General features: G+C 48.0%; 1 protein-coding gene across 15 annotated transcripts in view; it reads left to right on the forward strand.

The window, feature by feature from the left end:
- The window catches only part of C2CD5 (C2 calcium dependent domain containing 5), a 148,334-nt gene extending 123,626 nt beyond the window's left edge, over positions 1-24,708 (forward strand). For 10 of the 15 annotated variants that reach the window (XM_060245909.1, XM_060245908.1, XM_060245911.1 and 7 more), the window contains 5 exons: positions 12,063-12,113; positions 15,604-15,705; positions 16,700-16,890; positions 21,832-21,978; positions 23,255-23,396. In XM_060245909.1, the coding sequence (XP_060101892.1) occupies positions 12,063-12,113; positions 15,604-15,705; positions 16,700-16,890; positions 21,832-21,978; positions 23,255-23,383 (620 nt within the window). In that variant the 3' untranslated portion in view covers positions 23,384-23,396. Of the gene's footprint in view, positions 1-12,062; positions 12,114-15,603; positions 15,706-16,699; positions 16,891-21,831; positions 21,979-23,254 lie in introns of all 15 variants that reach the window. The other 5 variants (XM_060245913.1, XM_060245915.1, XM_060245912.1 and 2 more) reach the window with 2 other exon arrangements.
- The last annotated feature ends 1,110 nt before the right edge of the window (positions 24,709-25,818 follow it).

Below are 25,818 nucleotides of genomic sequence, written 5' to 3' on the forward strand. Positions count from 1 at the left end.
AGGAACGCTAAACAGAATAGATGTCTCCATCCGCCGGCAGAAGGCAGTGATCTGGGGTGGGTCAAACGAGTCTCACTGGCATCTCAACACAGCAAGCCCTTTCATAGGTTGCCACCCATCTAGCCTTGTAGGGCAAGGGCTGCCAAAGAAATGGCCCCTGAAAGTGACCTCAGTAATTAAGTAGGTTCTTAAGGGAGTGGGTGGCACTTAATATCAACAGCAATCTTTGCGCTAGGAGGGCCAATTGCATAGCTATTCTCTGTGCCAGCACCACTACTGGGATGCATATATCCTTCATCAGAATGGCAGATTTCTGTTCACCAAAGGCAGCTTTTCTAAGAAGGTTGCATCTGAAGAACATAAGAGAAGCCATGTTGCATCAGGCCAGTGGCCCATCCAGTCCAACACTCTGTCACACAGCGGCCAAAAAACCCAGGTGCCATCAGAAGGTCCACCAGTGGGGCCAGGACACTAGAAGTCCTCCCACTGTGCATCCCCCAAGCACCAAGAATAAAGAGCATCACCCGTGCCTACCAGTCCCAAAGGAAGCTTTGTGAAGTGTTCTGCCGAGCAGAGGCCTTCTAGAATTCCATTTGCTTCATTGTGGAAACAGTTTTGTCTTTTGGGAAGCTTCATTGTTCAAACTGTCTTTTTGGAAGAACTTTACCGTTAACAGAATGTTGGGGGCGGATTGTAAAGGCAGATGCCAGTCAGTAGAGGGCAGTCTGCTCACATGTCAGCCAATAGTCTAGCATTGTTCTTGGGCATTCTGCTGTGATGTGCAGGAAGCTTATAGTTGCTGGATTTGGTTCATGTATTTATTTCTAGATGCCAAAGCCAACAAGGTTGTTTATGAACTGTACATTAATTGCTCTCCCACGAGAACTTAGCTGCTCATTTCAAATGAACTTTAGGCCGAGTAATTATTGTTGAACAAACTACGCATTGATTATGCTTTTCTGAAACATCTCCGTGTGTCAGTTGCTAGGGTACTGGCTTGTGGGTTTTTGCATTTGTTTTTAAAGCTTTCAAAACAGTCTAATGAAGCAGATACTCTCGTTAGTAGTATTTTCTTGGAAATAATTAATCTTGACAATTTGTTAGTGACCGTGCTGATGGTAAAGGGGCGTTCTCAGCTTGCAGATAGAGTTCTTGCCCGGTTATATTCTTTTTTGCTAGGTGATCTAACCATAGTTCAGGCACTTTAGTTATTTACAGAATTTATACTGCACCTTTCCGCCCTTATCAGGGGCCACCAAAGCAGCTAAAGGATTAAACACATATATCATAAAAACCATTAAGAGCAGAACTAAAATACGTATACAAAATCACAGGAAATAATCTAACGTTCTTGGGCATTCTGCTGTGAAGTGCAGGAAGCTTTTAGTAGCTGGATTTGGTTTATGTATTTATTTCTTCTCCCAGGTTGCCACTTGCCTACTACTGGAGGTTTTTAAACAGAGACTAGATGGCCACGTGACAGAGAGCCAGTTTGGTGTAGTGGTGAAGTGCGCAGACTCTTATCTGGAAGAACCGGGTTTGGTTCCCTACTCCTCCACTTGCAGCTGCTGGAATTGGCCTTAGGTCAGCCATAGCTCTTGTAGGAGTCATCCTAAAAAAGGGCAGATGCTGTGAGAGCTCTCTCAGCCCCACCCACCCCACAGGATGTCTGTTGTGGGGGAAGGAAATAAAGGAGATTGTAAGCCACTCTGAGACATTGGGTGTTTTTACATTCAGTTTGATCCAGAGTTTTACAGTCTTCAAAGCTCATGCCACTGTTCCGCTTTAATTATTTTCCTTTTACATTTAAGCGTTTCAATTGGGGGACGGGGTGTCTCTGATCAGAGGACAGCCAGAATACCAGTGCTTAGTTAAATGTGTATGATTGCTTGGAAATCCTGTCAACACTGCAAAAACAATACACATTTAAATTACTAGATGAGGCAAGCAATGATATGTAAAAATTTCAGGTGCTGTCAGTTCTCATACACATTACTGCACCTTGTGGTGGCTTTTGGAGGAGTCTTCTAAAATGCATGAAAACTTCTACAATACAAGTTTGAAATGCCTATAGAGAAAAGACCAGATCAAAACTAGTGTGGAGAAAAATGGTGCAGCAGCAGCAGCAGCTCCGAAACTCATCTCAGCAAAACAAATGTAGATGCTTCGGGCAGCAACGATGCAAAACAGTTGTGAGAACGTTAGGTAATGTAAAAGGTGAGTTTCCAATGCGGTGATAGAGAGTCACAAACTGTCAGTGTAAAAACACCCTCTGATTCAGAGAGAAGGGTGGGGTCTAAATCTGCAGTTGTCGTCATCTTCTTCAATGCTGATCCTGTGAACTCAGGGGGAGGTATTTGTGAAATTCCTGCATTGTGCAGGGGGTTGAACTAGATGACCCAAAGCAGGGCCTCCAAAGATGACCGTAGTGGTCAAGCCTTCCTTGGGGGGAGGCTCCCATCAAAGCAGTAAACAGGTCTGGCTCTGCTGGGCTTCCAGACTCTGACAAGTTGGGGCCAGCCTGAGCTATTCAATCTGCTGGAAGTCTCTGTTTGCAATGGGCTCCGGCCAGGAGCTCCAAGGTTTGTAGAAATCCCAAGGAAACAATATGCAAGATTGAGTTTTGCTTACGAGGAGATTTTTTTAAACAAAGCATCAGACTTTAGAGAAAATGCAGGCTAAGCTCCCGTCAGATGAGCCTCGAGCACGCAAGCACAAAGCGGAGCTTGCCAGAATCCGAGACCACTGGCGTAACTAAAACAAGGTGTCTTATACTCTTAAATGCTGGCTGCCAGTCAAATAATCATAAATGAAGCTATCTCAAGCACTTGGATGAGCCAAGGCCTTCTTGGACACGGTGTCCAGTGGGTGGCAGGCAAGGTAAAGGCTGCTAACAAGCATGAGAGAGAGAGAGGGAGGGAGAATGAAGTTCCCTTGGAAGTAGCCAGTCACATTTCTCCCATAAGACTCATGGCAAGTGTGGCGAACCAGTCCTGCGTCTGCTAGCTGGCCCCGGCCCTGCCCAGCCCTTCCCTGCATGCCGACCTGAAAGGGCCGCTCCGCTTTGCTGCCTCAGGGTATATGCTGCCACCACTGTTCCTGTCCGGGGCTCTAGTTAGGCGGGACAGCCTCCTAACCTCCCTCTGGGCTCGCTAAGAACCCTTCCGGGGCTTCTTAGGGATCTTTGGGGCTCCCCTAGAGAGGTTTTTTTTTTTAAATGGTAAAATCAGCTCTACATCTGTAAGATCTCCAAATGCGTTTCCCTCCCTGAAGAGTTGGCAACCAGCCGCTGTGCCACTTTTCTCCGCCCTAGGGACTCCCCAACCCACTCCTAGCGTTCCAAGCGGTTGGGGGAACTAGGTGGCACAGAGGGACTCCACTTTAAACAGATAACATTTATTTAAAGTATTTAACTATTTACAGGCATTTAAAAAAAAACTGAAGAAAGAAATCATGGTAGGGAAAAAACACTCCTTCCCTCCCTATTATAATGCTTGCCCTAACCAGATGACATGCAGGGCAGACACCTCACTTAAACTGTTGCAAGCCTGACCATACCTTCTGAGTCTGTCTGCACTCCAAAACTGAACTCAACTGACCGACTGCCAACTTTAACTGACCGTCAACTTCCCCTGACAACTTTTAACTAACTGTTTTCCCGCCCAAAATCTCCAATATAAAATCCAGTTCCCACCCAGGAACTGGTTTACCTCTCTTGCAGCATTCTGGGAGGCAGGTCTCAAGGACTTCCTGTCTCTCTAGGAGGCTCCCCCCAGAATTGCTGGTTCCAGACAGGAGGAGAGGGGGAAGAGACTAGGCCGAAGCCTGACCCCAGTTTCACAGACTCCTCCAGCCCAACTCCCAGACAAACACAGGCCCAAAGTGGCGTTTCTCCACAGCAGCTAAGCACCAGCATGCAACAAAGATGAAGTCACGCAGGCCATAGGGTAACCTGTCGCTTTCCCTCAACATGTTTCTTCAAGCTATCTCTGCCTTTATTCTTTCAAATCCCTGCCCTTAAGAGCTGCTTTGCAAACTAGATTTTATAGGTGCCTGGCTTGAATAAGATAAACATGCAAGTAAATGAGAGAGCTGGGATTGGTTACAGTTTCCTGTGGAGCATGCACTCGGTGACAGATTTGGGCTCACTGCTCTGAAACAATATCTATTTGGCATGGCCCATTGTTGATGGTGGGCTATTGTTGGTCCATTGTTGATGAGTTAGCATAGCTTTAAGAATGCACGGCTGTGGTGAAACTGCAAGAGTGTGTGTGGGAAAGAGATGCCCATTTGGTCTCCTGGCTTAAGATTTCTCAGCCCTAGCTGAACTGTGGCAACTGATTAAAGTATAGTGTCCAGATCATGTGAAGTGTTGGTATCGCTTTACTCTCCTCTGGTAAGACCTCACCTGGAGTATTGTGTTCAGTTTTGGGCACCACATTTTAAGAAGGATATAGACAAGCTGGAACAGGTCCAGAGGAGGGTGACAAAGATGGTGAGGGGTCTGGAGACCAAGTCCTATGAGGAAAGGTTGAAGGAGTTGGGGATGTTTAGCCTGGAGAGGAGGTGATATGAGAGGCTGAGAGGTGATATGATCACCATCTTCAAGTACTTGAAGGGCTGCCCTATAGAGGAGGGTGTGGAATTGTTTTCTGTGGCCCCAGAAGGTAGGACCAGAACCAATTGATTGAAATTAAATCAAAAGAGTTTCCGGCTCAACATAAGGAAGAACTTCCTGACTGTTAGAGCGGTTCCTCGGTGGAACAGGCTTCCTTGGGAGGTGGTGGGCTCTCCTTCCTTGGAGGTTTTTAAACAGAGGCTAGATGGCCATCTGACAGCAATGAAGATCCTGTGAATTTCAGGGGATATCTTTGTGAGTTTCCTGCATTGTGCAGGGGGTTGGAGTAGATTACCCTGGAGGTCCCTTCCAACTCTATGATTCTATGATTTAATTGTTCGTTATTTCATTTCTACCCCAGCCTTCCTCCGAGAAGTTCACGGCCACATGCATCCTTCTTCCATCTTCCATTTTATCTTCATGAGAGCCCAGGAAGCTTGATTAGGCTGAGAGAGGAGGGGGGCTTCCACAAGGTCACCCAGTGAGCTATGTTGCCAAGTGGTGACTTGGAAGAGGGCTTCCACACTTATCAACTATCTGGTTTTTTAACCACTACACCTTACTGCATTGGCGGTTGTCAGAAGCATAGCTAAATTAGAACAGTGTCAAATTACATACTTCCATGACCTGGAAGATATATTTAAACCTGTAGTCTACTCACGATAGTTGACAACAGTGAGTAATCCAGATTGCGTTGTAAGGATCCTATGAAGTAATTAACACCAGATTGTTCTTTAGCTGGATAATATGGGGGCTGGGGAACTCTCAGCCAGCCAGCATCCAAAAATAGACATTTATATGAAGAGTGAGCCAATTTTTAGCAGTTCTGTTTTATATGAACTGTTAGGGAAGTTTTTAATCAGACTGAAAAGCAAGGTTTCCATAATAGATTTCATACGATCAGATGAATGTCTCTCTCAGATGAAAACGCATTTTATTGTAGTGTAACATTTACAACAGCTTGGTGTCCTTATCCTGCAAAGGTCCCAGCTTAGTGCCTCCTTTTGTGCTTCGTGGCTTGCTTTCCTGGTTCCTACTGTGAGATTAGCACCTTGGAGAGCAGACTGTGGAAGACCATCTGAGGGCCAAATTAAGCAAGTTGCTGGAGATCCGTGGTTGGACCTCCTAGCTCTTTAAATTCCTATTGATGTTCACTTTATTAATCAAAAGAGAAGGATACGTTGAGCATGAACCCAGCTCTGGAAGAGGTGGGCTGAGCCCTTTTCCTTGCATTATTTTCCCCAGTGTAAACCCACGATGGTATTCCCAGTAGTAATGTATGGCTGTGAGAGCTGGACCATAAGGAAGGCTGAGCGCAGAAGAATAGATGCTTTTGAGCTGTGGTGCTGGAGAAGAATCTTGAGAGTCCCTTGGACTGCAAGAAGATCAAATCAGTCAGTCCTAAAGGAAACCAACCCAGACTGTTCCCTGGAAGGTCAGATGCTGAAGCTGAAGCTCAAATACTTTGGCTCCAAATGAGAAGGGAGCACTCCCTGGAGAAGAACCTTGAGAATCCCTTGGACTGCAAGAAGATCAAATCAGTCAGTCCTAAGGGAAATCAACCCAGACTGTTCCCTGGAAGGTCAGATGCTGAAGCTGAAGCTCAAATACTTTGGCCATCAAATGAGAAGAGAGCACTCCCTGGAGAAAACCCTGATGCTGGGAAAGACAAGGCAAAAGAAGAAAGGGATGGCAAAAAATGAGATGGCTGGACAGCGTTACTGATATAACAACACAAATTTGATCAGGCTTCGGAGGATGGTGGAAGACAGGAGGGCCTGGCATGACTTTGTCCATGGGGTCACAAAGAGTCGGACTCAACTGTGCGACTGAACAACAACAACAAAAAACCCCTTGTACAAGCTGTTTACTTGACATGTATGGCTTCCCTGGAGGGAGGAAGTCAAATCCTTCTCCCCCCAAAGTCATGGTCCCAATCAATGGCTGCTATTTGTAGAAACTTGACAGGTCATGTAATCATGAACCTCCAGGGTCTTCTGTCTGGTTGTACCGTGAGGCTAGAGACAGAAGTCAACTGTGGCAGAAGTCAACTGTGTATCTTCATGGCCGAGAGACTAAATGCTCTGGAAGAGAACTGGCGAAAGGCCTCAGGAGGGCGCCTTGACATTTCATCACGTTATAGGAATTGATGAAGCAAAATAGTAAGAAAATGGCTGAAGATGCCTATAATCTTAATGCTAGGTTAAATGCAAATATATGATACGTGGCCAGCTCGGAAGGTTCCAAGACTTTTGCAAGACATGCCATTTTGTCTGGTTGTTCTTCTTTACAAACATGCCTACCCTTTGATCATTTTCTGTTGGCTTCCTTAACTGTATGTGAGAAAAACAGGAAACTTTCCTAAAGAGTCTTGAGTATCTCAAGGCTTTCTTTTAATGTGGCTCATCCTATTTATTCATGTCATCTGCTGGGAGCAACGTGTGGTCACTCTGGCCCATTGTGGATTAGTTTGCAGGCAACGGCTGCGTGAAAGAACCTGACAGATGACAAAGGCTTCCGATGTGATCTCCTTTGGGGTGCTTGCTAGCTTTATGGATCTATGAAATTATGTCCAGGTAGAAGAATCTGAAAAAAATGTCTGGGACCAAGCAAAGACTGAGCTCTGTCAATTCTGTTCTATTATTAGCTATGTGTTTACTCTTATTTATACCCTGCCTTTCTCTCCAGTGGGGACTCAGATCTTAGTCTTGGACCCCTTCAAGCTGAAATCAATGAGCCAAGCACAGCAAATTGCAGGGCCTCTTTTATAGCAGGAATTCCTTTGTATGTGAAGCCACACGCCCCTGATGTAGCCAATCCTCCTGGAGCTTACAGTAGGCCCTGTACGAAGAGCCCTGTAAGGAATTCTAGCTGGACCTCCTTTGCCTATTAGGCCACACACCCCTGATGTAGCCAATCCTCCTGGAGCTCTCAGTAGGCCCTGTACGAACAGCCCTATAAGGAATTCTAGCAGGACCTCCTTTGCCTATTAGGCCACACACCCCTGATGTAGCCCATCCTCCTGGAGCTTACAGTAGGCCCTGTACAAAGAGCCCTGTAAGGAATTCTAGCAGGACCTCCTTTGCCTATTAGGCCACACACCCCTGATGTAGCCAATGCTCCTGGAGTTTCCAGTAGGCCCTGTAAGGAATTCTAGCAGGACCTCCTTTGCATATTAGGCCACACACTCCTGATGTAGCCAGTCCTCCTGGAGCTTACAGCAGGCCCTGTACGAAGAGCCCTGTAAGGAATTCTAGCAGGACCTCCTTTGCCTATTAGGCCACACACCCCTGATGTAGCCAATTCTCCTGGAGCTTACAGCAGGCCCTGCACGAAGAGCCCTGTAAGGAATTCTAGCAGGACCTCCTTTGCATATTAGGCCACACACCCCTGATGTAGCCAGTCCTCCTGGAGCTTACAGTAGGCCCTGTACGAAGAGCCCTGTAAGGAATTCTAGCAGGACCTCCTTTGCATATTAGGCCACACCCCCTGATGTAGCCAGTCCTCCTGGAGCTTCCAGTAGGCCCTGTACGAAGAGCCCTGTAAGGAATTCTAGCAGGACCTCCTTTGCCTATTAGGCCACACACCCCTGATGTAGCCAATCCTCCTGGAGCTTACAGTAGGCCCTGTACGAAGAGCCCTGTAAGGAATTCTAGCAGGACCTCCTTTGCCTATTAGGCCACACACCCCTGATGTAGCCAATCCTCCTGGAGCTTACAGTAGGCCCTGTACGAAGAGCCCTGTAAGGAATTCTAGCAGGACCTCCTTTGCCTATTAGGCCACACACCCCTGATGTAGCCAATCCTCCTGGAGCTTCCAGCAGGCTCTGTACTGAGAGCCCTGTAAGCTCTTGGAAGATTGGCTACATCAGGGGTGTGTGGCCTAGTATGCAAAGGAGATCCTGCTACAAAAAAAGCCTTGAGCAGATTTTCCTTGAACTGAATTTTTTTCCCATTTGAACAAGACATGATAAAACATACATAGCAGGGGGAAAAACGGTAGGAAATTTATAATCGCACTCACCAGCATAGAACGCATCCCAGTTTCTTTTTTTAGTGTGAGATTCAGGGCATACATCCCTGATGTCAGGAACAGCTGAGTGTTTCTTTAGTATTATTATTCTTATTGTGCTATTGTCAGCTTGTGATTCTTCCGCAAGGGCTTGAGTAACAAATTACTTGGCTAAAAATGACTGTGCCTCATGCTAGGCTTCTAAAAAACAAGACTTAATCATAGAGGAAAAGAAGCCTGGCTGCAAGGACAAAAGAGAAGTTAACACTGAAGATCCTGTTTGAAAGACAAGAGGAAATGTGTAGGAATAGAAACTGCTCGACAATTATGAGCCATGGAATGAAACGGCAGGACCCAAAACCACAGTGATAATGATACAGCCTTAGTAATGTGCTCTAAGAGCTGGGCCAAAAAAGCATGTGATCGCAATCCTGGACTGCAGCATTTCAGTCTGCTGGTGGGAGATGGTGTGTCAGAATTCTCTTGCAGGCTTCTTGTTGCTGTTTGGTGGGGGGAGGGTTAGAGACCTCCCTAACATAAAGGGCATTTCTGTAGTGGTTTTGTGTAGTGGTTGAGTGTGCGGACTCTTATCTGGGAGAATTGGGTTTGATTTCCCATTTTTCTACTTGCACCTGCTGGAATGTCCTTGGGTCAGCCAAAACTATTGCAGGAGTTGTCCTCTCAGCCCCATCCACCTCACAGGGTGTCTGTTGTGGGGGGAGAAGATATTGGAGATTGTAAGCCGCTCTGAGTCTCTGATTCAAAGAGAAGGACGGGGTATAAATCTGCAGTCTTCTTCAACATAAATCAAGGATTGTCTGATTTTCCATATTTGTACAATGTACAACTTTGATCGTTTAGAAGAAAGAGGCCGATTTCGCACTCACCTTACGCCGCTCTCACATCTGTCTTCTCAGCGTGGCGTCCTCCCAATTTCCCACTGTTTGCACTGGGGCATGGTTTTCATGCAGCAAATGGAAACTGCTAAAAACCAGTTTCCAACTGCTGTGCGCAATGTTTGCTGCAGCCCTGGTGCAAATAGTGGGAAATCAGAAGGACGCCACACTGAGAAGACTGACGTGAGAGCGGTGTAAAGGTGAGTGTGAAATCAGTCTTAGTTTTTATACCCCGTTTTTTTCTACCCAAAGGAGTTGCAGAGTGGCTTACAATGTCCTTCCCTTCCTCTCCTCACTACAGACCCCCTGTGAGGTCGGTGGGGCTGAGAGAGTTCCGAGAGAACTGTGACTGGCCCAAGGTCACCCAGCTGGCCGTGCGTGGGAGTGGAGAATTGAACTCTTAACTCAGATTAGAGTCCACTGCTCTTAACGATTCCACTACACTTGCTCTCTTTAGATGTATAAGACTGTACCCTGGCCCTTTGGACTCCTCGACAGAGAAACAGAGAATTCTCGTATCAGTTAGCCTCTTTGTAGGAATGGCAAAGTAAGGAGCATCTTCTTCCAGTACTGGTGGACGTGCCTTTTAGAATCCACGTCCAAACCATGGATGAGAGATAGGCAAATGCCAGCGTGGGGACCAGGGCCGGATTAACAATCAGGCTAAGTAGGCACTGGCCTATGGGCCCCCATGCCTTTAGGGACCCCAGGATGGCTTTCCCTCCGCTTGCAGCCCTCCCAGCCTGCACGCGCAGCCAGCAACTGATCCACTCTTTGCCCGACTTGCCTGCTGCGGCTGCTGCTGGCGTCATTGCCAAGTTTGCCTCTCTGCCTCCCCCCTGCAGCTTTGTCAAAAGGGCTTTTGAGAAGAGACCTGCAGGCTGCAGTGGGGGTGGCGGGTGGCGGGGCAGGCGCTCTGACTCTGAGTTAATTTGCAAGAGGGCCTCTGAGATTTTAACTGCCTGGGAACCTCCATAGGGTTTAATCCAGCACTGGTGGAGCCTCAGCAGAAGCCCTGGTCCGCAGGCCTCAATTTTTGTGTCATGGGGAGTGAGCAGCTGAGTTGTGTTATAAAGCAACCGTCAGAGCCCTTATTTCTCTTGGGGAGAAGGTGGTTGAAGAGCTATTTGCTGGCCAGTTCTTAAAAAATTGTGACCTGACTTACATTTGTGTGTGTGTGTGTGTACGCTTGAATTGTGTCTATAATACTCTCCCTTTCTATATTGACCTGTCCTGTATCAGTCTGCTTTGAAGGCTTTTAGTCTCCCAGTTCGTCTCCCTCTTCTGCCAGCTGACTCTCACTGGGGCTCTTCTGTAGTCTCATTTTTTTCTCTCGTGTGTCCAGATTTAAACTGCAGGTTTTCATGCCGGGCATACAGTGATTTAATAGTGAAGTGACCACTAGAGGGAGCCAGACACATGTGGGAAAGGGGGGGAACCCTAAATCAGGGGTGTCAAACATCTGGCCCGGGGGCTGAATCAGGCCCCTGGAAGGCTCCTATCAAGCCGCCAAGCAACTGGCTGTCATCTGCTTCCTTCTCCCTCTCTCTTGCTTCCTTCTGTATAACAGCTTGCTTTGCAAGGCTTGCTGAATTACGCAGGAACTACAGAGCAAATCCTCTTTTTTCTCCATTGGCTGAGGCTCCTTCCATGGGGAGGAAGTGGGGAGGAAGAGCTTGGCCAGGCTATCACAATTGCACAGCAGAGCTACCGAGTCAAGCCTCTTTTCCTTCTATTGGCTGAGGCTCCTCCCCCTCCTGGTCCCCTGGGGAAGGAAGGAAAAAGCCAGAGCTTCCTTTGCCCAATTTCCTGGATCCAATGGGAGAAATACAAAGAAAGCACCTTTAAGACCAATGAGTACTAATGTTTTAAGCATGTTTTAAGTTTTTTTTTAAAAAAAAAATCTTTAATTGTGTTTGTCTTTTATAAAATTTATATCACCGCTATCTAATCTTAAGTTGGTACATATATAGCCCAGCCCAACATGACCCGGCCTGACAAGGTCTCATTTATGTCAGATCCAGCCCTCATAACAAATGAGTTTGACATGCTCTAAAGTAATAGCAACGCGTGCAATCAAGGAAAATGAGAATATGGAAGAGCCCTAAGTCAACTATTAACCCTTCTTAGTGTATAGCAAGTATGTTCCTTTATGAGCCGTTTGATGGTCTCCACACTGCCTTTGGTTCTCCTTTCAACAGCAAATCCGCAAACTTCTCAGAGTTCCAGAAGCAAATTTTCTAGCAGGGACTGAAGGCAGTGACTTAGAGGTGACATAAATACGAATAACCCCCACGACCCTTTACCGAACCTGCCTCCAACGCATTGCAGTGTTTCCTTGCATTATGTTGCGATTCGTACACCGTGCGCAGTGGGATGTCGTCGGGACCAATGCGAGAGCAACGTGACGAAAGATTCTCTAGCCGTTTCTTTGCTAAAAATGGTTGCATTGCATTTTTTTTTTAAAAAAAAAAATCTGTGTGAATGCAGTTGCAATTGCTTATATCACATCAGTGGAATTCATTTTGTTTTATTAGAGGACCTGGAGAATGCAAGTTCCCACACAGGTCTCCCAGCTGGCCAGAGAGGTGAGTCTACTTAATCTAGCTCTAAGCCAGAACAGGGAATGCATTCCGGGCTGCGTTGGGGTACTCTTAGGATGCGCCTTTAAGCATTTCAGGAATCACGTACCGATTGCCTTGGGACGCATGCTCTGATGTGGCTTATTGATATCTGAGTATGTTCACCCAAATACATTTCCTTACACTTAGGGCAGGATTGGAAAGGTCAGAGTGTCCTGTTTTGCCACTGTTTTCTGGAAAGAACTTTCACAAGCAGAACTGATTCTTCAATACTCAAAACTGCCTTAATGTTCTGGAAAGAACTTTCACAAGCAGAACTGATTCTTCAATACTCAAAACTGCCTTAATGTTCATCCTGCAGTCCTCTGTTTTGTTACAGGGGGAGGAAAGCTAACAGTCAATTAATACAGTGGGCCCCAATCTTTTTGGCACCAGGGAACGGTTTCATGAAAGACAATTTTTCCACAGACTGGTGGGGGAGACGGTGCTGGGGGTTCTGCCACCCCTGGCTGTCCCCACGCCGCATCCCTGCCCCCCATGGAGAGCCAATTTGGTGTAGTGGTTAAGTGTGTGAACTCTTATCTGGGAGAACCAGGTTGGATTCCCCACTTCTCCATTTGCAGCTGCTGGAATGGCCTTGGGTCAGCCATAGCTCTTACAGAGGTTGTCCTTGAAAGGGCAGCTGCTGGGAGAGCCCCACCCACCTGGCAGGGTGTCTGTTGTGGGGGGAGAAGATATAGGAGGTTGTAAGCCGCTCTGAGTCTCTGATTCAGAGAGAAGGGTGGGGTATAAATCTGCAGTTCTTCTTAAATAGGGGGAGACTGGGGCTGTTTCTGCTTCCCCCTTCCATTTAGAAACCCCATCGATCAGCTGATTGGTGGAGGTCTATAAATGAGGGGTTGGCTAAGGTCAAAGGACTTCTACTGGCCCAGGACTCAGGCAGATGAAAGGCGGTGTGGGCTCGCTCTGAGGCTGCCTCCCCTTGCTCCGCGGCCCAGTTGCTGGCAGGCCACAGACCGGTACCAGTCCAAGGCCCGGTGGTTGGGAAACCCTAACTTAATATACTGGCATTGCATGCTGTGGTGGTTGACCTCAATAACAGTACTGATGCCTGCCTTTCAACATTCAGTAATCTGGTTTCACCATTGAAGAAGAGGTGGCACTTCTATAGTAGGAACGGTGCATTCATATTCAGCCCCTCTCATAGGGGCAGTGCTGGCATTGCCAACCAAATCTCAACAGAGCCATACGGCTTGGTGAGCTGGTCCAGTAGATCAGGCTTAAAACTATCTGAATGGGCAATGTGAGGATATGCCTAGTGCAGTCTTGGAGCTGCCTTGGACCCTCCAGAGCACGGGATCATGGCCTGGGCCTCAGCACTAGGACTCTTCAGGTCCTTTTGCCCCTCACAACCACTGTTACAGCCCTGGGATAATTGCTTTGAAACACAAATGGGTTCGAGCTATACGTGGGGCAGAGCTGAATGCTCCAGTAGAAATTTGCCCAGCTGCAGTGACATCACCTGCTGCCACTGTACGTACCCCTGTTGGTTCATGACCTCGCAAAGTTAGGTTTCTTGGATGTTTTGCAGGCCATGATTTTCTGTTAGTCCAGAACAGAGGATTTCGTAATGTATTGTTGAGCTAAACACGTAGCAGGTTTAACTGATATGGGGGACACCATGTTCAGTGGCCTGGTCAGTGGAGTCCCTCATGGGAATTTGCACGACCACCAGCAGGCGGGAGGGACGGTCGCTCAGTGGTAGAGCACCTGCTTGGTAAGCAGAAGGTCTCAGGTTCAATCCTCAGCATCTCCCAACTAAAAAGGGTCCAGGCAAATAGGCGTGAAAAACCTCCGCTTGAGACCCCGGAGAGTAGGTCTGCTGCCAGTCTGAGTAGACAATACTGACTTTGATGGACCGAGGGTCTGATTCAGTATAAGGCAGCTTCACAGGTTCCTATGTTGAGCTCTCCAGGGGTCACATGGAGGGGTACGAAGTGACATCTTCAGATGAGGCGAATGCATGCCGCTTGCCAGTGGCCTTCCTTTGAGCCTCCTGAAATGCAGATGTGTGCATCCCAAGCAGATGCTTCTGTACTCTTCCCGTGCTCAGCACTCATTGTTAGGTTCAGACGGGTATCAGTGTTGGTCTGAAGCAACAGAACAGAGTGTGAGTCCAGTGGCACCTTTAAAACTAATGAAGTTTAGTTATGAACATGTCTGAAGAAGCGTGCCTGCGAGTGAAAACTTATACCTGGGGTTAAACCTCGTTGGTCTTAAAGGTGCCACTGGACTCATACCTTTTGTTCTGTTCCTCTAGCTGGTTAGCCGAAGGGCCCGTTTAAGTGTGGGAAGTAATGAAGTGCCTAAAAATGCAGTGTGTGTTTGTAAGCGGGCAGGTTTGACTAGCACGGCACACCCTTGCTGTTGCCCGACAGAAGCCTCCGCATTCCTTGCAACTCTACACGAATTCCAAATATTACTGTGGGCCGTAGGGGCTGCCAGCATGCGCAGCGTCACTGGAGCTGGCGAGGAGTCTCTCTGAAAGCATTGCCAAGCGTGTACCAAAAAATGGCATGGGCAGCCCTGGGACCTGTCACAAACTCGCTGACGTTTGCGGAATGTGATAAGAGAGTCGCTCTTTCCCGGTAGGATTTGAGTCCAGGGGCATCTTAAAAGGCGAAAACAGATTTTCCAGGGTATAAGATTTTGAGAGTCCCAGCTCACCACGATGAAGAGAGCCGTGGTTCAATGGTAGAGCCTCTGCTTGATATGCATAACGTCCCGGGGTCAATTCCCGGCATCTCCAGTTTAAAGGATGAAACATCAGGGGACGTGAAAGACTTCCGCAAAGGAAGTCGGAGAGCCATAGCCAGTCTACTGATTTTGATGGACCAGGGGTCTGATTTAGTAGAAGGCAGCTTCGTGTGACTCTCTGCAGTGTATACCTTGCAGTGCTTTTTTTGTAGCAGGAACTCCTTTGCATATTAGGCCACGCCCCCCCCCCCGATGCAGCCAATCCTCCTAGAGCTTACAGTAGGCCCTGTACTAAGAGGCCTGTAAGCACTTGGAGGATTGGCTACATCAGGGGTGTGTGGCCTAATAGTCAAAGCAGTTCCTGCTACAAAAAAAGCCCTGATACCCTGGAATATCTTGTTTTTTAAGGTGCTGCTCAACTCGAATCTTGCTTTTCTACTGCAGCCCAGCCCAGCTCAGCTACCCAGCTGAAACTCTCTTTTCCAGCAGTAAGTTTCCAGATACGCATCCCATCTAGGTGATACTCAGCTGTGACCCCACTGGTAAGGTCCCGCCAGCTAGACAAAACAAGTGTACCAAGTCTGAGTTCTGATTTTCTTTGGAAGCCACAGGAGAATCGTTTGCTCTTGGATACGGATAATTTGGTTCGTCAGCAGGATCACTTCACTGGGCAAAGGGACATCATCCATATATTTTCCTTTGTTTTTTCTTTTGTTTTTTTTTCTGTCTGTGTTTCCAGCAACGTCAGTTGATTACAGTTCCTTTGCAGACAGATGCAACAGCTGGATAGAGTTCATTAAACTGAAAGCTCAGACCATAAGGCGTGGATCAATTAAGACAAGTAGGCGGCCATTTCTACCACATTCTGATCGTTGGAGGCATAGTTCTGATATCTCAGTGGCAAAGGGCGGAGCTTCCTACCTAGTAGTGGCGTTGAACAAATCAGTGTCCGAGTGTGAAAGCTGCAGACACCAAGCATCTTCTCTTTTTGGGGGGGGAAAACAAACGCTGGGCTGATTTTTGGGAGCCCATTACACTGTGCTCCAAAGGCAAATTGCCAGTTAACGTAAAGGTGCTAAATAAGCTTGTGAATTGTACAGCGAAAAGGTATACATACACCGTCTGGCAGAAAGTGTATGTATACATCAGTGAAATTACTCTAAGCATAGGGGGTTGGACAAGATGACCCTGGAGGTCCCTTCCAACTCTATGATTCTATGATTCATGCAGGGATCCCCTGCATGACATTTGAGGTTGCAGTCACCGAATTGTAGAACGCAGCGAGGTTTTTCGGGTTTTTTAAAAGCAAGATCAATGGCTGCAGGTCTGACTGTTCCACTTGAGTCAACTCGTGATGACGGTATATCTGGAAGCTGACCGCAACGGAAGAATTTGTCCAAATTTTTTTGGGGGGTGGGGGGGAAATACCAGACTAGAGAAACGTGTCAACTTTCACACTCTTTCCCGTAGACTCTTGTCGTTTCCTGTAGCAGAAATTTTATATCAAAATCGTGATTCCCTTTCCTCCTCACTTCTCCCCCCCCCCATGCCTCCCCTGTCTTTACAACTGATCATTGTCCGTGCAGCTGCTGGCCTCGATGTTTTCTTTTGCAGGAATGCCACTCTTCTTCCAAAACAAATCCCCATTCGAGCTTTTTGTCTCTCGTTTGCATGCGTTGCATGATTATTTCCTTTCTTTGGCTGAGCATCACAGACAGCTGAATGTTGTCACCAAGCTATGTGGAAACCACGCTGAAGGGCTACTCTTGTTGGAGCGAGCGACATTTTTCCTTGTGTCTTGTCCACTTATTCTCTTCTCTCCTGCCGTTTTGTAGCCGTTTCCCTGGACAAGCCAAGCCCGCTGACTGAGGGGCAGTCCCGTCACCGTTCTGGCACATCAGGCGTCAATTCCACGGTGCCCGTGGTCAAGATGACACCTCTTTCCTTTATCCCCGGAGCAAAAATCACCAAGTATCTTGGAATCATCAACATGTTTTTCATCCGAGAGACCACTTCTTTGAGGGAGGTGAGCTTTGCTCTCTTTGTGTTTTTATAATCGATGGATTATAAAATGAATAAGATGAATATGGGTTCAGGGAGGCCCGGGGATGTCGACGTTCAAAATGAACAGGAAAAATCAGGGCCGTACACCTTACTCGAATACGAGCTCTTTAAATTATTCCAGCTGCTCAGACCTGTATTGTGGATGCAGTCGAAAGTATAGTATCATCTTTGCGTAATGGATAAAATAGCTTCAAACATTTGTGAGTCAGAAACTGGGACGTTTACCACTAATTTTGAGGATTTATGGTTCCCTTTTCTAATCAAGAACCTATTCCATCGTTGCCCAATCCTGCCAAAGCTATACTTCTTATTTGAATATTCGTGTCTGTAGTCCATATGGTTTCGTTATTGAAATGTATGCTGACTAGTTTTTTTCCCTTAATGCTATATAATTTAGTATGTTGCCTCTTTGATGCCTATATAATATTACCCCACTGATTGTTCATGCATTTACTTCTTGCAGTTGTTGTATTTAGTCTAGTTTTCCTAATAATTTTTTTAAGTATAGTATCGTATCCGTTACGCTTTATGCAGTTCTTCAGTCCACTTTGAGGCAGTGCAGATACAACGCTGGTATATTTTTAACCAGATCCAACCCAACTGGCGGAGAGCCAGTTTGGTGTAGTGGTGAAGTGCATGGACTCTTATCTGGGAGAACCGGGTTTGATTCCCCACTCCTCCACTTGCACCTGCTAGCATGGCCTTGGGTCCGCCATAGCTCTGGCAGAGGTTGTCCTTGAAAGGGCAGCTGCTGTGAGAGCCCTCTCCAGCCCCACCCACCTCACAGGGTGCCTGTTGTGGGGGAGGAAGGTAAAGGAGATTGTGAGCCGCTCTGAGACTCTTCGGACTGGAGGGCGGGATATAAATCCAATTTCTTCTTCTGTTAACTATATGTAGAGGGGAAGAGTCAGCAACGCCAGGCCCCTGTCTCTGATCAGCCCAGCCTTGGTCCTAGGAAGCCCTGCAAACCAATCTGAAAGAAGGCTGCTGTTCAGTAGCATTCCTGTGGCCATGACAGCCGAGAGTTTTGTGTGGGCTGTTCATTTTAAGCTGTGAATGCTCCATGTGGTTTTTTAAGTGTTTATATTGCCAGTAAATCAGGCTCTGCTTATTTGAAGGCTGAATTAAAGCAGCACTCAGACAATGCGTAATTCTCCAAGCAGTGCTTAGAGGGGCTGTTATAGGGCTCTTCTTGCGTCCTTATAGGCCTAGAAGGCTTTAAAAGGGATAAGATAGATTCATGGAGGACAGGTCCATCAGTGGATACTAGCCGTGGTGATTAAAAGAAAACCCCAACATTCAGAGGCTTTCCTGTTGTTAGACCTCCAGAGGAACTGATTGGAGACAGGATGCTGGGCTAGATGGACCACAGGTCAGATCCAGCAGGGCTCTTCTGATGTTCTTAGGCTGCTGGACTAAATGGACCAGTGGTCTGATCCAGCAGGGCTCTTCTTATTTCCTAGGATGCTGGACTAGATAGACCACTGGTCTGATCCAGCAGGCTCTTCTTGTGTTCTTAGGATACTGAACTAGGTGACTTAGCAGGCCCGTAGCTACATTAGGGACATGGGGGGGGCACGGCCCCTCTGTTTAAATCCCCCTTCCCTCTATAGGCCCCCTCCATTGGAGCCGCCCTCTCAGAACCCGATGCACTTGAGCAGGGGCTGCTGAGCGGAGGTGGTGAAGCCGAGTTAAAAGGGGGGGGGGACAGCGAGAGAATGAGCAAGAAAGAAAGAGCAACAGCGCGGGGGGGTGGGGAAGCGAGAGACAAATGGACCGTGAGAGAGAGCGACAACACCTGGGGGCTGCGAACGCCACAGCCATCATGGGCCCGCGTGAACAGGGGCTCCATGCTATCATAGGCCCTTTCCCAAACTGTCCTCCGCCTCTGAGGCGGTGGCAAAGATCTGTAAAGGCAAGTGAACTGAAGGAGGAAGTGGTTGCCTGTTGGGCCAAACAACTTGCATCCTAAAGGGGGGGGGGTTATGTCCTTCCTGAAGCCCTCAGCAACAAATGAAAGTTTGCTCAGCACAGCATGACTGTTTGGCAGCTGTCACTCAGCACTGGCGGCTTAGTTAAAACGACAGCAACTTTGCCAAGGGCGGAAACACACCGCAGTATCTTGCTCCTCCGTGCTATAATAGCACGTTCCAACCCAACCTTCTTAGAGGGCTGAGAGTGGTAACAAATGCCTGAGCAGAGGGGGAGACCGAGAGTGTCACTAGGAGCCTAAACCCCGCCCAGACCCAACAGGAGGCCCCAGTCCACACACCACGACTCGACAGATGCACACATGATGGCCACAAGCAGCATCCACGTAATGAACTTGCCCCAGGACACCCCCGACAAGGTCAAAGTCAGGTCTTGATCGAGGGGGGTCCCTGCCTGATGGAATTGGACACGGGATCCTCCATCTCCATTATTTTGGAAGAGACCCTCAGTAAACTCTGCCCCCACAACCGGCCGGAGGTGGTCCATCCCACTTCTGTAAGCGGCTGACTGTTCTGCGGACTGCCAGGCGATTCATGGGAGAAAGCATCACTTTTCAGTACAAGGATTTTAGCTGCCTGCCATAGCAGACTGAAAATTAGTCACTTGTGATCCTTCAATGTAACTGGTTTTGTAGGAGTGCTGCAAATGCTTATACTAAGTGTAACAGGGTTGAGGGGGGGCGTCTTCCCTGTTAGCATTCCCCCCCCCCGCCGCGTTCTCACCCACCCCACGGTCAGACTCTGGCCTGCTCCAGGCTGCTCAGGCAGGCATGGGCTTTCTCTTGAGTAGTAGGGGGAAGTGATGATCCTCGCCTGGAGGCAGGTGGAGGTCTAAAGCAGAACTGGAAAGAAGCAGCCAAGCCCTGCAGCCCCCCCACCAATTTTTTTTTCACCCGGGCCCCTCCACCCAAAATTTTCTGGCTATGGACATGTACCCAGTGGTCTGATCCAGCAGGGATCTACTTATGTTCTTAGGATGCTGGACTAGATGGACCACTGGTCTGACCAAGAAGGGCTCTTCTTGTGTTCTTAGGATGCTGGACTAGATGGACCACTGGTCTGATCCAGCAGGGCTCTTCTGATGTTCTTAGGATGCTGGACTAGATGGACCACTGGTCTGATCCAGCAGGGCTCTTCTTGTGTTCTTAGGATGCTGGACTAGATGGACCACTGGTCTGATCCAGCAGGGCTCTTCTTGTGTTCTTAGGATGCTGGACTAGATGGACCACTGGTCTGATCCAGCAGGGCTCTTCTTGTGTTCTTAGGATGCTGGACTAGATGGACCACTGGTCTGATCCAGCAGGGCTCTTCTGATGTTCTTAGGATGCTGGACTAGATGGACCACTGGTCTGATCCAGCAGAGCTCTTATGTTCTTAAGATGCTGGACTAGATGGACCACTGGTCTGATCCAGCAGGGCCCTTCTTATGTTCTTAAGATGCTGGACTATATGGACCACTGGTCTGATCCAGCAGGGCTCTTCTGATGTTCTTAGGATGCTGGACTAGATGGACCACTGGTCTGACCTAGAAGGGCTCTTCTTGTGTTCTTAGGATGCTGGACTAGATGGGCCACTGGTCTGACCAAGAAGGGCTCTTCTTGTGTTTTTAGGATGCTGGACTAGATGGACCACTGGTCTGATCCAGCAGGGCTCTTCTTGTGTTCTTAGGATGCTGGACTAGATGGACCACTGGTCTGATCCAGCAGGGCTCTTCTTGTGTTCTTAGGATGCTGGACTAGATGGACCACTGGTCTGATCCAGCAGGGCTCTTCTGATGTTCTTAGGATGCTGGACTAGATGGACCACTGGTCTGATCCAGCAGAGCTTTTATGTTCTTAAGATGCTGGACTAGATGGACCACTGGTCTGATCCAGCAGGGCCCTTCTTATGTTCTTAAGATGCTGGACTATATGGACCACTGGTCTGATCCAGCAGGGCTCTTCTGATGTTCTTAGGATGCTGGACTAGATGGACCACTGGTCTGACCTAGAAGGGCTCTTCTTGTGTTCTTAGGATGCTGGACTAGATGGGCCACTGGTCTGACCAAGAAGGGCTCTTCTTGTGTTCTTAGGATGCTGGACTAGATGGGCCACTGGTCTGATCCAGCAGAGCTCTTCTTGTGTTCTTAGGATGCTGGACTAGATGGACCACTGGTCTGATCCAGCAGGGCTCTTCTGATGTTCTTAGGATGCTGGACTAGATGGACCACTGGTCTGATCCAGCAGGGCTCTTCTTGTGTTCTTAGGATGCTGGACTAGATGGACCACTGGTCTGATCCAGCAGGGCTCTTCTTGTGTTCTTAGGATGCTGGACTAGATGGACCACTGGTCTGATCCAGCAGGGCTCTTCTGATGTTCTTAGGATGCTGGACTAGATGGACCACTGGTCTGATCCAGCAGAGCTCTTATGTTCTTAAGATGCTGGACTAGATGGACCACTGGTCTGATCCAGCAGAGCCCTTCTTATGTTCTTAAGATGCTGGACTATATGGACCACTGGTCTGATCCAGCAGGGCTCTTTTTATGTTCTTAGGATGCTAGACTGGATGGACCACTGGTCTGATCCAGCAGGGCTCTTCTGATGTTCTTAGGATGCTGGACTAGATGGGCCACTGGTCTGACCTAGAAGGGCTCTTCTTGTGTTCTTAGGATGCTGGACTAGATGGGCCACTGGTCTGATCCAGCAGGGCTCTTCTGATGTTCTTAGGATGCTGGACTAGGTGGCCCAATGGTCTGATCCAGCAGGGCTCTTCTTATGTTGTAAGAGAGGTGAGGCAGGTCTTTTGTGACAACTATGTTCTGAGCCGCCACTTTGTTAGAATTCACTTTGAAGTTAGAGAAGAGTACGTAAGCAGTTGATGGCTTTTCTGGAGCATATTTGCTAAACCCCTTTTTTTGCCTGTATCTTAACAGGAGGGTGGAGTGAGTGGCTTCTTGCATGCATTCATCGCCGAAGTGTTTGCAATGGTGCGGGCTCACGTGGCAGCTCTGGGGGGAAACGCCGTGGTCTCGTACATCATGAAGCAGTGCGTCTTCATGGAGAACCCCAACAAAAATCAGGTAAATGTCATTTGGAAACTCATTATCTATTTAAGGGGTGGCCATACTGTGGCTCTTTCACACATATTGTGTGGCTCTTGAAGCCCCCACCACCCCGTCGGCTGACTTGGAGAAGGCATTTGTATGTTTAAATCACTTTGCCAACTCAGCTGGCAGCTTGGAAGTTGCTTTATTTCCAGCTGTTCCTTCCTTCCTTCCTTCCTTCCTTCCTTCCTTCCTTCCTTCCTTCCTTCCTTCCTTCCTTCCTTCCTTCCTTCCTTCCTTCCTTCCTTCCTTCCTTCCTTCCTTCCTTCCTCCCTCCCTCCCTCCCTCCCTCCCTCCCTCCCTTCCCTCCGTCCTTGTGGCTCTCAAACATCTGACATTTATTCTATGTGGCTCTTATGTTAAGCAAGTTCAACCACACAACCTCTTTCTACAGTAACAAGTGGGGATGGAAAAGCCAGCAGCCATTTGCAGTTCTTTTTGGCATCTGGCCAAATGTTTCCCTCCCAAATCTCTCTCCACAGGTAGTGCTAGGAGGTAACATCAAGGGAAGGCCTCGGCCTCTCTACCCTGTTGTTGGACCTCTAGAGGAACTGGTTGGCCCCCTTGTGGAACAGGATGCTGGAATAGATGGACGCTGGTCTGATCCATCAAGGCTCGCATTATTAGGACAGATTCTTTTATGGGTCTCAATTTGACCCAGAGAGAGCTCCAGTTTTCTGAGTTACACCTCTGAGGACCCAAGTCACAGTTGCTGGCGAAACGCCAAGACCAAGGCTACACAGCCTGGAAAATCTACGACAACCAAAAGAGGCTTTTATGGATTAGAAACTGGTTAAATGGCAGGAAACAAAGGGCGGGAATCAGTGGACAGTTTTCACGATGGAAGGTGGTAAGCAGTGGGGTCCCACATAAGTATTGGGGTTGATACTATTTAATTTACTTATAAATGATCTGGAACTAGGGTTGAGTCGTGTAGTGGCCAACCATGCAGATGACACCAAAACAGGATGGCAGCCTTTTGCTTGCTCTGAGCCAGTTTACACAGCCTGAAATCAAGCCTGCACATGATCAGAAGTCCCCGGGTTACTATAGCAGCTGTTAGCTCTGACAGCTGCTGCAGTCATCGGTGGAGCCCCGCTCCCAGTCTTCATTAGCTGTGCCAGTGCTGCTTCCTCCAGTCACCCAATCCCTCTCCACTACAAAGCCTGGGTACAAATGAGGAGGGTAATATTGTCAGTTTCAAAAGATCGGCCGCTGTTGTAACCAGGTGTCCCCGTCTCTGTTCTCGCAGGCGCAGTGCCTCATCAACGTCAGCGGAGACGCAGTCATCTTTGTGCGTGAATCCGAATTAGATGGGCCAGTCCAGCTTCCCGCTGCCGGTGGGCAACCCATGAGCGCCAGAGGAGATGTCACGACATGAAGAAGCAAAAGGGGCTCAATCGTGCCTAGAGACCTGCTTGTAGGATCGCGGCACTGACTCGTTCCTTCTCGGTCAGTCACCCTCCAAGCATGAAGGACAGCTGCATTTTGAGACAATCTGTTAATATCGTCCCTCCGAGTACACAGAGGGAAAGCCAAAGAGCCCTTTGAGGAGTCCCCCGCGCAACTGAAAGGACATCTTGTGTGGAGGGCGTGCTTGAAATCATTCTCAGAACCGAGGCCGTTGAGCTGGCGCCCTGTGGTCTGTTGTAAGGCCAGGCCAAAAACTTCAGTACTCTCCAAATCCTCAGATTGGGGGTAGGGCGGGATTTATAATGCAACTGGAATATAACTAAGAACTCTCTCACTCTGCCTTCCGACAGAGGATGATCTGCTTTAACACGCACTGCCAAATAACGCAACGCGCGCAGCGAACGAAACAGTCGGAACTCTGCAGAACGGAAAGGCATTGTGAACCGGACAATCTGAGCTGAGCTGCATGTTAAAAGTAGGCTTTTCGTGTTTGTGGATTATTGACTATTTTTATATTACACATTTTTTAATTAGAATTCGTTGAATATAATGGTAAAATAACTGTCTGGTTCAGATGCTGTTCACGTTAATTTTTTTTTTTTGGGCGCAATGGTGTTGGTGGGGGGGAATCTGTCCAAATTCAGTGGTTTTACGAGGTTGCGGGATGAAAAATAAACTCGGAACGTCATGTTTGGCAGGGGTACGATCCTAGGAAACTGGAGAAGTGATGGCATTTTGAAAAGGCCCGTCCCTCTCAAATGACTGCAGATCCGGTAATTGGAAGGATAGGGATTGCCACGAAAAATGGAAATCACTTTTGACATTGCTGGAAGGATTTGATGGGAAAACCGGAATAAAAGTCTGTGGATATGAGAGAAGATGATGTGAGGATGGGAGTGGAAACATAGTGACAGAAAAGTCTCGAGTGTTTCCGTTTCAGCCAGTTACCTGGTGAAATGGACAAGCGCCCTTTCCCATTTAAATCCTGCTTCCCAGTTTTGCCTAGTGATCGGACGCAGCAAACCCTTTCAGAATTCCCCCACCTGCGCTTGCGCGCCTCCCCCGTCTGCGCACAGGGTCATGTAAGAATGCGGCTGAAATATCTCGACAGCATCAGATACCGAACTTGAAGAAAACATGTAAACTTGAATGTAAATAGATTACATTGTGCTGGATCTAGGTACAGAAACGATATATATATTATTTGTCCAGTTCAGAGATTCCATTGTAAATGAGCATGGTGAAAAATCACATTCCTATTTGCATAATAAAAAGTCTTTATTTACAAAAAAAGATCCCTGCGGTTTTGTTTAGCGAGGCGAATGGAACTGCAGTGCAGGTTGTCGTGGCCCTCGATTGGTTTCTAAATGGCTCTCAGGGCACTGAGGTTTTGAAGAGCTGTAGCAGACTTGGGTTCGAGTCCTGCCTTTTCACATCAGTGCAGCTGCACAATCCAGGATAACTTGTACTATCCCTGCCTGGAGCAACAAACGTGACGACGTGTTCCCTATTAGGTCATTGCTGCAAATAATTAGTTTCGTAGCCTATTAAACTTTAACAGCTTTATTGTAGCATTAAACTTGCATGGGCTAGGGACCACAACCTTAGATTCCTGAAGTATCCTAATTCCCTCTAATAAACCTCATGATCTGCCATTCAGTAGGGTCACATGGATAAGCGAGAGGGTTTTGCACCCCAAGGGAAATCAGCCCTTAAAACATGTAGCAAATTCTAGTTTTACAAAAGACATCAAAAGAAAAACGGGCTGTTGAGCACTGAGCGGGTATGGTGCTATCAAGAATGTGAAATATTGAAGGTATTCAAGTTGGCGGGGGTGGAATTAGAAAGAGGAGGAAATTGGTTGACTTGATTCCTAAAGTTTGTATTCTCCAGGGCCGGCCCACCCACTAGGCAAACTAGGCATTTGCCTAGGGTGCCGGGAGGGGGGGCACCAAATTGAGCTCTCCCTCCCCCCCTCCGGGCACACAAGACAAATGCCTAATTGCTGCAGTTGCCAGTTCGCTGGCTGATAGTGGTAATTAGGCAGCGGTGGGCAGGCCACCTCCTCCCCGCGTGCTCAAAGGAGCAACGCCAGCCTCGTTGAGACCCACTTCAGCGGGTATCACAGTAGAGCATTCTCTCTTAATAGACAGCAGGACGAGACTTCACTCCCCCTCCCTTCTGGTTCTGGCCCTGGTATTATCCAGGGACTAATTGGCCATTAAGGCCCCCAGGGTAAGTTGCGATGGACCAAAGGCTTTGACGCCACCACTGCTGCAAGCTGGAAGCCTTTGTGGGGAGGGGCAGGAGCTGTTGCAAGCGGGTGACCCCCACCCCAAGCAGGAGGGAGCAGGCAGCCCTGGCCCCGCAGAATGCAGGTGGACATGCTCAAGAGGGCTGGAA

The sequence above is a fragment of the Heteronotia binoei genome, chromosome 8 (genome assembly GCF_032191835.1).
Source record: "Heteronotia binoei isolate CCM8104 ecotype False Entrance Well chromosome 8, APGP_CSIRO_Hbin_v1, whole genome shotgun sequence".
Classification (NCBI taxonomy): Eukaryota; Metazoa; Chordata; class Lepidosauria; order Squamata; family Gekkonidae; genus Heteronotia; species Heteronotia binoei.